Source organism: Vulpes vulpes, chromosome 4, assembly GCF_048418805.1.
Source record: "Vulpes vulpes isolate BD-2025 chromosome 4, VulVul3, whole genome shotgun sequence".
In the NCBI taxonomy this organism is placed as follows: Eukaryota; Metazoa; Chordata; class Mammalia; order Carnivora; family Canidae; genus Vulpes; species Vulpes vulpes.
Window position 1 is genome coordinate 101872454 of NC_132783.1, and position 12339 is coordinate 101884792.

Below are 12339 nucleotides of genomic sequence, written 5' to 3' on the forward strand. Positions count from 1 at the left end.
AGGGAGAAGCAGGCTCCCTACTGAGCAGGGAGCCGGATGCGGGCCTTGATCCCAGGACCCCGGGATCTGAGCCAAAGGCAGACGCTTAACCAACTGAGCCACCCAGGCGTCTCTATATGTATGATTTCTAATCATTTATTCCATAGGGAAGGTATTATTATCCCCATTTTACAGATAATGAAAACAAGGCTCAGGGAGAACTATTAATCCCCTCAAGGGACACAGCAGTCCACTAGAGTGTGGACCCGGATGTGCTAACTCAGGAACCATGTTTTGAGAGGTCAGAATAAGTGGCCCAGCAGAGAGGTTCCCAGTGCGGGCATTGGACTGGATGTCTGGCTTCAGCTGCCACCTGTTCCACTCACTGCTGTGCAGTCTTAGACATATTAGCTCACTTTCCAAGGCTGCCTTCCCGATCTGAAAATGGCAGTAATAACTATCATACCAATCTCATCGGGTTGTTGTGAACATTCTATGTGATCATGAATATAAAACCCTTAGTGTGAGGCCTGGAATGGAAAATGTGCTCAATAAATTGAGAATGAGTATTGCAGTTTCCATTGCACACAATGACTCTCTGAAAGGGATCCTGCGTTGCTCTGGTTTAGGATAATCCCAGATCCTACCCCAAAGTGCATTTTCCTCCCGCTAGAGAAAACCCATGACTGGCCCTTAGCAGGGAGAGCCGTGAGAGCCAGACACGTGGCCGTGCCTCCCTGCCGCGGAGACCGCACCTGCGGCTTCAGGGTTTGAGACAGGAGGAGAGTGGTGGGCCCAGTCGGCAGTGACCTCCGAGCCAGGGAGCCCAGCCCCACTCCGTCACGGGCACTGATGGCAGCAGAGGCGGGAAGAGGATTTTCCCAGGCAGATGGTGAGCAGGTGGTGTGGTGGTGGGAGAGCTCCCGTGATCACCCCCGCCGGCAGGGTGCCCACACCAAGCCCATAGCCCAGAAACAAAAGCAACGGATGCCTCTGCAGACATGGCAGGTCCTCCAAGGGACCGCTCGTCAAGACTTAGAAGCAGAGCTGGTGCATCAGTCCCAGAGGAGAGGCTGGAGCCAGAGGGCCACGCATTGGGCTGCTCCCTGGACACAGGGTCTTTGCATCCACAGTCTCTGCCTTGGCCTCCCTCCTCAGTGCCTTCGCCCTCACTGTCCGCCTGGCATGCTCCTCCCCACCTACAGCACAGTCGGCTCCTTCTCAGCTCAGACATCCCCTTCAGAGGGGCCTGCCCCAGAGGAACGCCACCCCACCGGAAACTGCCTGTCGCAGAGGTCCTTGGTGCAGCCTAGCTTTAGAATCAGAATTTTAAATACCAACACCTGGGCCTACTTCCAGGCTAATCAAAGATGGATCTCTGGGGAGTTGTCACTTGAGAGGGGCAGGGCTGGCTGGCCACACTCCAGCCCTAGTCGGGCTGCTCAAGTTGTGGATCACGTCGAAGCCTCAGTGTGGCTAAGAATACGGTCATCTGCTAGCACACACAGAGGGCCTACCACATGCTGGATGTGTTACACACTCCGGGCACTTCCTTATAAGAAAGGGCACACTTAATTCTCACAACGGCTCTGTGAGGTAGGCTGGGAGGGCTTCAAAGGCTTACGCAAGGTCATGGTCAGCCACCCAGAAAGAGATGAAGCTGGACTAGGAAGCCAGGTTTTCCGGTATTCAGAGCCCCGCAGTTCAGAGTACAGGATGTGAACTCTGGGAAGTGGTGAAGCTGGGGCCCCAACTCCTGAGTTCTCACTCACTCCAAAGACCCCCTTTGGCTTCCTCCCAGCCACACTGCAGACTCATCCCCGGGCCGCCTTGTGGCCATCTGCCCGGCCTCCTCCCAGAGGATGCTGGCAGCTCCAAGGGGCGTCCTAGTCAAGGCTGCCATCAAAAGCCTGCCTAACTGGACTCTTCTCCCTCTTGTGCTCCTCAGGGCAAAGACTGCACGGTACCCATCAACACCTGCATCCAGAACCCCTGTCAGCACGGAGGCACCTGCCACCTGAGCGAGAGCCACAAGGATGGGTTCAGGTAACAGCTCGCCCTTGGGCCTTTCCTCCCTCCAGGGGGCTTTATGGGCAGACTCCTGGGGCAGGCTAAAGAAGCATAGCTGTTCACTGAGGGCCTATTGTGCGCCCACACTGGGTCAAGCCCATTGTGTGGATGCTCTCAAGGCTCTTCCTGCCCCATAAGGGACCTACCATGGTCCCTACTGTACAAATAAGAAGGTTGAGGCCCAGCAGGAGCAGTCCTTTGCCTGAAGTGACACAGTTGGTAAGCATTGGTATGGGGAATTCAGGGCATCTGCCTCCAGAGCCAGGAGGACAGCAAGGGAGGCTAGAGATGCTGGCTGAAATCAGAGAAGGATGCAATGATGACTCAAAGCCCCACCAGCGAGGCAGTTCCACCCCTCTTCTGTGTGATAGGAAACAGTAATAACAGGTGACACTGACTACACGTTCTTTATGTGCTGGGCAGGAACTAGTCATGTAGTACGTCATTTAAATCCTCACAGTGACCCTACCCACTACAAGTTGGTGCTAGCCCCATTTAGCAGATGAGGAAACTGAGGCACAGAGACAGATTTGCTCTAGGTCACATATCCTGACACTCATTCCTGGGTCTTCCCCCCCAACCTCTTTCCTCCTTGGCATTAAGAGCTCAGGAAGAAAAGAGGATAGAAGCCACTTATGTTTTTCCCATATCTGTTCTAAAGGCGAGCTCTCAAGGCCTCTGCCAAACCTCAGGCCCCCTTCCTGCTTCCTACCCTTCCCAGTAGCTTTCAGATGCCCAGTTTTCGCAGCCCATGGCCCTGGCAAAAGCAAACCAGTGGGAACTGGTTCCTTTAGCACCCCTAGTGAGTGTGAGTGGGTCAGGCAGTAGAGGTGGGACCCCCAGTGCCAAGCTGTGTATGGATGTGTCCGAGCTCAGAATGCAAACAAGGAACAAAGGCACTCTGGCCAGGGGCTGCTGTGTGGTCTGTGAAAGAAATCAGGTTCTGGGCTCTCAGTTCTCCTCCCCAGGGAACCCCGCCTGCCCCTGTGTCCACCTGCCAACCCAGCCTCATCAAACCCTGGCTCTTAAAAAGTGAAATTCAAGGCAAGATTTGTTTTCCTGCCTGAAGTCAGCCAAACCGCCCACTCCTACCTTCTTGCTGGGAGCAAGGGCGAGAAGAAACCACACAGAAATCTCACAGAGGTGGCCATGTGGCCCCAGCCAGGAAACACACCTCCAGGGGAAGAGCCTGGCTCTGCCCACCCAGCCAAGGGATGGAGGTCTGCAAGAAGAAGAAGTGCCCCCTGCAGGAAACTATCTTCCCCTGTTTCCCTTTGCGTGTACACCCCCCTACTCCGTCTCTTTGTGGGTATCTCTCTACATCTCTGGAGCTGCAGGTGAGCAGAAGGATACTGTTTCCACCCTCAGCTGCTGAGGGGATTCAAATAAACTGGAAATATTTTTAGAATTTAATTTTCAGGAAAAAGAGCCCAGAAGCCCAGACCTACAGGATTAGTGAGACAGGGTGGAGGATTAAGGCAATGAGGCCCACACACTGGGGATAGCAGTTTGTGTGGACCTCCCAAGGAGGAGCAACAAGCTCCCTCACTAGGTAGGTTAGCACCTGATCAGTTGGCAGAGGGAGGGACACCTGTCAGGGAAGCTTTGTTCCCTTATTCCCTCCTGCGTCCATTTCCTAGGGCTGCTATAACAGAGTACGGCACAGGGGTGGCTTGGAATAACAGAAATGTATTTGCTCACATTTCCAGAAGCCAGAAATCTAAACTCAAGGTGGCAGCAGGGCCATGCATGCCCTGAAATCTGTAGGGGAAGATCCTTCCCTGCCCCTTCCTAGTTCCTGGCAGTGGTTGGTGATCTCTGGCCTTCCTTGACTTGCAGCTGCCTCACTATGATCCCTGCCTTCATCATCATGTGGCATTCACCCTGTGTCTCTGTCTCCACATGACCATCTTCTTATAAGGATGGCAGTCCTATTGGACCAGGGGACCGTTCTCCTCCAGCACAACTACATCTTAAGTTACATGTCCAATGACCCTAATTCCAAGTAAGGTCACGTTCTGAGGTGCTGGGGATTAAGATATCTTTTTGAGGGAACACAGTTCCCTTAACACCTCTTGCATGTCAGAATTCTGGAAGTATCACCCGCCTCTTCATCAGATGCTTTTCCAATCTTGATGCATTATCTGCTCACAAAAAGAGCAAAGGCTGGCAGAGCTGGCTGGGCAGGAGACGAAGACAGGAGATATGACCTGTCCTAGTCCCCACAGCTAATTGGGCTCTCTTGGAGTCTCCTTGCCACCCTCTGCCAAGGCTTCCAGTGAGGGCAGAGGAGACGTTAGTCTCCTTGTCGTGCTCTGCCCACTGCATGCGCAACCTGTTCCCCAGCCAGGCATCCAGATTCCACTTTCATGCAATGTTGCAGCCCTGGGGACAGCCAGAGTGAGTACTTCAGGAAAATAGGCAACACTATGGCTTCAGACCTTTGCAAACCTGCCCTCTGTCTGGCTCTGAGGAAATTGCCTTTCATGAACACCCAGAGTCCCTCATGGAAAAAAGGAATTTTTTGCTCCATCTCAAGAGCTCAGACCAAAGAATCCTCTGGACTTTTGCAGAAAATGTACCATGGTTTTCAGGTTGTAGAGAAAGGGAGGTTAAGTAGGAGTCTAGAAATCCACTTCCTATTAGTTGAGTTTTCTAGCTAAATCCTAAATCAGAGCAGCCTCTAAAATGGAGAAAGGCCAGGAATCCTGGGTCTGTAGCCAGCATATACGTTCATGAATGGGGTGTAGATAGATTCCTGACGGGGTGGCTGTGCCGTAGAGAGAGGAAATCCCTGTAGATAATTTAATCTCCCACCTTTGCCCCTTCTCATCTGCTCAGCACTCCCTGGCTTAGTTTGCATACCCAGTCCTGAAGTATGACCAAGGTTGGATAGAGAACAAGCTGAAGGTTTGAGGCTTTCTTCCAAGAGATGTAGCTCTCCAGAGACAAGTTAAGGGAATGCATCATGCTGATCCAGTGTTCTAAGTCAGGCTCACCAGAGAGCCTCAGTGCTGGCAGGAGAGGGTCCTCCCACCCCATCCACTTATCCTCCAGAAGCTGGAGGGGGCTCAGAAGTAGGAGTACATACAGGGAACAATGGCATCCCTGAGAAAGGTTAAGGAGGCCAGGTGGGGAGGTCATCTAGAACTGAAGCTAGCTAACATGTTCTGAGCATTTTCTATGTGCTAGGTCCCCTCCTAAGCTTTTACTTGTATAATCTCATTATTCCCCACAACCACCCTGGGGAGAAATAATACTCCCCGGTCAATAGATTTGGAAACTGAGACACAGAATTTAATGAGTTCTGCTAAGGTCTAATAGCCATGAAGTAGCAGACCCAGAATTCATTCCCAATACTTGACTGCAGATCTTGCTCTTGGCCACCATGTCCTACTCCTGCTCAAGGTAGAAGGGCTGCCCTTGAGTAGAAGTCACTCAAAGGGGGATGTTTGTTATGCTGTTTCTCTCTTTGTCTACAAACCACTACCCAAAGAGCCAAAGGAAGACAGCTGGAGGAATTTAAGCTCTATCCAGGAAACCACTTCCAGCTGGGGGATGGTGCGGGGGCAGGCAGCCATCCAGCGCCAGGGTAAACGGAACGTTGCCTGGAGACAGGGGGCTAGATGAAATGATCTCTCAGGCCCCAAGCTTCAGGTATACAAGGTGCTGCCTTGGAACTCCACCCAGAGAGAAACCTGACTAATTATATTCCCCCCACCACCTTCTTTTCTGCCACTTTTCTTCCAACCCCACCCTACTCCTTGACCCCTGGCTTTCCTTCTCCCCGCCCACACATCCCCAAAGCTGCTCCTGCCCTCTAGGCTTTGAGGGACAGCAATGTGAGATCAATCCAGATGATTGTGAGGATAACGACTGTGAGAACAATGCCACCTGTGTGGACGGGATCAACAACTATGTGTGTGTCTGCCCTCCTAACTACACAGGTAAGGTCCCCTGGCACCTGTGCATGGTGGCAGGCCAGGTGTCATGCGCTGAAGAATACCATTTTCTTAGCATCTTTCAGGGTCCCCACCCTCTCTCCCTATGGACAGAGCTGTGAATTCCCAAAACCCATACTGTCCCATGAGGGGGCCCTCTCTGTCCACCCTTCCCATTCCCACCCTGCACATCACTAGCTTTCCGCCCCCCTACTTTGAAATGGGTTCCCAGGGTGCTTTCAGCTGTCTGTTCCATTAGCTGATGGCCATCCTCTACTTTGGGAACCCTGCAAGAAGAGACCACTGGAGACCCAGTGGTGGTTAAGGCTAATGGGAGGCACTTGCATTACATTTATGCTTTGTTCAGGTCTAGTCCACTTTCTCCGGAAATTTACACTTTTCAGACACTCTGCTAGGAGCTGGGGATACAAAAATGACCAAGACAAAGTTGCCTCTCATAAGAAGCTCATCATCAAGTGGAGAGAGACATGTATTCAGTAGAATGAGACTAATAACACCTGTAAGCCTGGAGAAAGATCCTAACCCAGCCGGAGAATCAAGGAAGGTTCCCCACAGGTTATTCCTCAAGATAATTATCCTATCCATCCACGTCCAAAACACAACACCTTTATTTCCTATATTAACTATCCGTGATGAGAACAGCTAAATATACTAGATTATAAAGCAAAATTCCACCCAGTGGTATAAGCATAGCCTCCTTTGTTATAGGATCAACCTGAAGTGGCATATTCCAAAATGGAATCCATGAGTTCTTTGAGGAAAAGACTCCAAGAACAAAAAGTTGGGGAAGCACTGTATGTAATAACCTGACACAAAGCAGCATATTAGAGGTTCTGACAATTCTTGCTTGAAAGAATGCTGTTTAACTTCGTTTAACCCAGCAAATCCCCACATTTATTTGAAGTCAGAACTTCCCTTCTACCCTACCCCAGAACTCCCTCCAACCTAGTCATCCTGTGTTGCAAGAAACATATTTTAGGAAATAGCAACCTAAGGCAAGGATGGAAATAAGGACTATGTTCCCCAGAGACTGCTGCACCCTATCCTACTGGCACCTAGCTTGACGTCGGGAATGAGGTAGGAGATGGGAATGCACAGATGATGATCGGGAGTGGTCCTGAGGCCTCTGGAGAAGGAAGCCAAGTAGCCCCCATTGCCCCTCAGGATCCTGTGCATTATGCAGACCCCTAGCCCATCAGTCAGGAATGCCCCAGGCACACTCTTGGCCCTATGGTAGAGTGTGCCAAGGCCCACTGAGAAAATCACCCTGTGCTCCTCAGCCTTCTGGGGTCCCAGAGAAGGCTTTATGCTGGAGAAGAGCGCAGGGAAGTCTGCTGAAGGCCTACTTCCTTATTCCCTCTATCTTCCACCTTGCCAGAGAGGAGCTGTAGCCAAGAATTAGGTTAGCAAGGGGCAATACTTATTATGCATCTACTGTATACAGACCACTGAATTAGCTACTAGCAATACTAAGAAGTATGTCCTCCCGGGGCATCTGGTCTACCTAAGATGAGAGGAGGAGTCCTACAGGGTTAAATCACTGGTCTGGAAGAATCTGCTCAGCCCCAGAAGACAGACAGTAAAAATCCCAGCAGTTAAAAAAAGAAGACAAAGGTACTCAAAATAAGCTTTGGGGCAATTCAGTTCAAATTCAGTATGAACTGAATTTACAGTGGGCAAATGGGCAGTGGAAGCAGGGCTGAGGAGATGAGTATTGAGGTGGCTTCCTGCCCCGTTGGAATAGCATGGCCTGTGTCTGCAGCTGCCTGAAGGGCACCTCTACCTGAGAATGGGATGTCATGGTTTCCTCTGTCCCAGAAAATGCCAGTCCCACACAGACACCTGTCTGCCTCTCTGGGTCTCTCCAGGAAGTAAAGAAGATCAAAGGGCTTATAGAGAACACAGTGCCCTCTGTGGGCTTGAGAGGCTGGCAAAATGAGGATAAGGTAGAGGTCAGCTTGTCCCCATCACAGCAGAGGACAGACTCTGGGGCTGTGACTGTCACTCATGCCCTCCCCAGCCACCCCCAGGGCAGACCTTCCTCTGCCCTGTCCCAGCAGCCTTGTCTGCTCATGTTCCCACCCCCACTTCTGAGATAAATTCCATGGGTGAAGATTTCCTCTCTCAGATCACTCTCATCTGCCACTGCCCTCACCCCTGTTCTCCTGTCTCACTCCCCTCTGCATTCCCAAAACACATCTCAGGTAGTGTGAGCTTTGGGGAACTTATATGCAAGTGCCATCCCTGGGTATTTATGACCCATTAGACATTTCTGGGCATGATAAACTTCGAAGGGAGTATATCCAGAGACCTAGACTTCAAAATTCCTTTCATATTTTCTTCTCTGAGAAAATCCAGGGGCTTACTTATCTACAGCAGGTGGACTATGCTGCTAAACCACATCCACTCCTCCAGGAAGCCTCTGGGATTCCATGGAGTTTACCCCTGTGGTCACATACCTCTGCGTTACAGTCACCTACTGATTTGCAGATAGGCCCCACTAGGCCATGGAGAGGATAAGACCAGGTCATGTTCTGTCCCTAGTACACATCACAGTGTCTGCCACACAAGAGGTGCTCAATAAATGGATGTGGAATGAAAAAATAAATAAGCATAGCCCAAGGTCAGGGGCTGGCATCTTATGGTTTCAGCTGCAGCAGGCCCTGAGTGATAAGTGAAGCAGCCAAATGATGGTACTATGACAGTGCCCAGGGGAAATCCTAGAGTCTTCCTGGTAGGGAGCCAAGGCAGAGGAACAGAAGGGGTACATCAAGAGAGCCAAAGCAGGACACCTGAGATCCGTGGCCTCCTGACTGGGGGCTGGATGGATCTGACCTCCTAGCCAGAGTATCCCCCAAGGCCTCCTGGGCGCCTGAGCTTTCTCCCCACCCCAACCAGGTGAGCTGTGCGATGAGGTGATTGACCACTGCGTGCCCGGGATAAACCTCTGTCAGCATGAAGCCAAGTGCATCTCTCTGGACAAAGGATTCAGGTGAGGCTTGACTTTGTGTCCCCAGCAGCTCTGGATCCTGAGGATGCTGCCTCCAAGGGGGCCCTCTCCATTCTTTGCCTCTCCTGATCTCTCTCTGCCTGTTCCTTGTTCATTACCGTCTGCTTCTCTGTGTCTCTGACTAGTCATAGTCTAACTTCTCAGTCTGTCTCTTTCTCTTTGTAGTTATCTCGCTTTGTAAGTCTCTGTGTGTCTGTAGATAGATAGACAGACAGACAGAGATAAAGATATCCCCTTTCCCTCTCCTTTTCCTCCCACTCACCCTCCCTCCTTCTGCCCCAGTCCCACCCCAGCATAGCTTTCCTTTCCAGTGCTAGTAAAGCAAAACAAGCTGAGTCTGAAAGGTGTTTGGTCCCTTCCTTGTGTGCATCCTTCACAGAGTTCTGCCCCTTGGGCTCCAGCGAGTTTGCCAGCTTACACACCTGTGTGTGTTGGTGGGCTGGGGAGGGGAGAATGAGCTCTGACTTGGTTCTGCAGCCACAGCCATTGGTGGAGCTGTCTCCATGGTGAGCAGCAGAGCCCACAGGAGCAAGGGGAGCACAGGAGCAATTCTAAGGGTAGAGGGGAGACTGCCTCTGGAGAAGGCACCAGTTCCAGAGCCTGAGAATCAAATGACATCCTGGACTCACTCCTGGGCACTGTCGCTACTTCCTACTCTCACCCACCTTCACAAAAGCATGTGCCATTGCCTCTTCTGGAGAAAACCCTAAGACCCTTGAGTCCTGGGATCTTCTGACATCAATGGGACATCCCAGAACCCCAGGGCCAAGCGTAGTGTCCCCTAAACACTCTCCCCAAGCTGCCTTGCCTGCACAACTGGCTCCCTTCATGCCTAACAGGCTCTGTCCAACACTGGAGAAGGGCTGGGAGCCTTTAGCACCAGAGAATCTGAGGGAGCATGAAAAGACCAGAGGGGGGGGGGTGCATATCTCAGATGAGCCTTAAGCAAAGATAATCTGAAGCAACTCTACCAAGTCAACCCTTGAGGGACGTGGGTCTGACACTCGAAGCTTATGCTGACAACTCTTTCAAGAGAATCCTGAGCAGCCTTTCATCCAGTAGCAACCCCAGAGCCCCTGGAGCACAAAGCTCATGCTTTGAGTCTAGGTGGCTCCGGGATCTGTCATCAGCCTGGGTCTGTCTGGCTTTCAGTCATAAGGCAGAGAGTTCTCAGACTCAGGGGTTTGGAGACTTGGATGTTATGCTGCAAAACTTAGCACTTCATGGAAACCCAGGATTTTAGAAATCCTGAGACTAATGGCATCATAAAAATCACAGAATCTTCTCAAATTCTCCCTGTGATAAGTGCAGTGGGTACTGCAAGAGGCTTTCAATTCCCTTCCTCTTGAGGCCCTTGCTATAGACCTGGGGGAGAAAAATCTGACACAACACAAATGTGTAGAAAAGAGGCAAGTCTGGGGCCCTGAATTCTGGCTCTGAGTGCTGCTCAGAGGGGTGCTGAGGAGGGGAGAGAGGAACCTGCTGAAGCAAGGGGAGGTCCCCACACACTTTAGGAGGTGAGCTGTGATATAAACCTCAAAGGATGGGTGGGATTTGAATGAGCTGAGGTGGGGAGGGCCCCACCAGTAGAAGAAAGCTCTAAAGTAGGGGAAAGTGAGAGGGTGACATGAGCATGTCTTGTCCAGTGTTTTCCTTTCTTATTTTGACATCAAGCCTAGACCTCATCACCAGAGAAAATGCAACAGGCATCTTAGGGCCTCTGGTTTTGCTGACCCCAAAGGAAGCTTCAGTCCTTCCATGTAGGCACCCTCATTCAAATCTGTCTTATCTGCCCCAGCCCCTTCTGAGAGGTACCACATGGGCTCTTAGGTAGAGTTGCTGCTAGAGTGTAAGTAAGGGTGAGGGATACCTCCCAACCCCCCAACCCCACTTTTCCTACTCCTGGATTTGGCTTTAACTCAGGGCTGCTCTTTAACTGAGGGAAGAGGCGAAGGGGAGGAAGAGATGCATAAAACAAACTTGAACCCAGAGCAGAGCAGGCTGCACTGACAAGCAGAGTGCTGTGGGTGTGTCTACCAGGGGCAACAGTGGTGACCGGACATCTGTGAAGAATAAGTGGAAGATCCATAGCTGGAAAGCAGGCCGGTGGCATTCCTCAAGCTCAGAGGATGTTGGCTTGATGGAGCACAGTGAGCATGAGAACTGAGAACTGGTCAGAAGTGGTCCATCCAGGGTATAGGTCTGGGGTTGGGGTGGGACCAGAGACCAAGACATAAGCAGGACCAGAGAGCATGATCCTGGGTACCTGTCCCTAGAAACATCACTCTACTGTAGCCCTGGTCCCTTGAGTTCTAGGGGAATACAGGATAGAATACAGAATAGAAAGAATATAGAACGTAAAAGGAAACCAGTCTAGCTTTCAAAATCATGAGATAATATAATAGTTATGCACAGTGTCTCCCTAGCATCTTGAAGAGGTCTACAGGCCAGCTCAATAATGTGAATTTTATTAAAAATGCATTTAAATAAAAAACCTCTTCTCCCAATGCAACGTCTCCTAATCTTAATCCCCCTCCCCTCCCCTGCCCTCTCCTTTCCTCTCCTCACCCACATCCCAAGGCAGGCTGCAGGGACAGTAACAAGAGACATGCAATCGATGCAACCTTTGCCCAAGTTTGAAGATGTTTATCCTTGAAGATTTCCTTGTATGATGTTCTAATGAGGACTCAACAGATAAAACTATATAACTACCTGTGATAAACTGAAATCGTCATGTACCAAAACCCTGAAAATAATGAAGCACACTGCCCATGAACACTGAAAGTTATGACAGAGACACAGATCACGATGATTACCATGTCAGGCCCAGAGGCCTATCTCCTGTAACACTCCCCAGTCTCAGACTGTAGAAACAACCTGAGTTGTTCATAGAAACAACTATCCACTGTCCAGGTGGGGGCTGAGGTGCAGCAAGGTGAAGCAAGCCCCCCCAACCCCCACCCCATGCATGCACACGCAGGAACAGCTGGGCTGCAAGTCAGTCCAGGCCTGACTGATGTATTAGCTACATCGGGAGACTCCTGATGTCCTGGAACCAAGGATGTCACCTGGTTACGCCCCCTTGTCCAGAATCGATAAGTCACATACATAACAAAATCATACAAGCCTTATACTTTAGAAGAAAGGCAAGGGGAAAGCATTTTCAAACATTAGGGAATTCAGGTTATACCCCAGATGCTGCTCTTTAGCAGATGAAGAGTTGTTGGGTAGGTCTTTGCTATGGGAAGTGAGGTACAGGACCCAGCAACACAGCAGCACAGGGGAGCTTGTGGGGAATGCTAATTCCCAGGCCCCACC

At 50.8% G+C, this 12339-nt stretch overlaps 1 protein-coding gene across 1 annotated transcript in view; it reads left to right on the forward strand.

Annotated features, from left to right (window-relative positions):
• SLIT3 (slit guidance ligand 3) overlaps positions 1 to 12339 on the forward strand; it is a 589227-nt gene that overhangs the window by 554626 nt on the left and 22262 nt on the right. The window contains exons 27-29 of the mRNA XM_026009601.2: positions 1928 to 2025; positions 5857 to 5996; positions 8910 to 9003. Coding sequence (XP_025865386.2) covers positions 1928 to 2025; positions 5857 to 5996; positions 8910 to 9003 — 332 coding nt within the window. The remainder of the gene's footprint in view (positions 1 to 1927; positions 2026 to 5856; positions 5997 to 8909; positions 9004 to 12339) is intronic.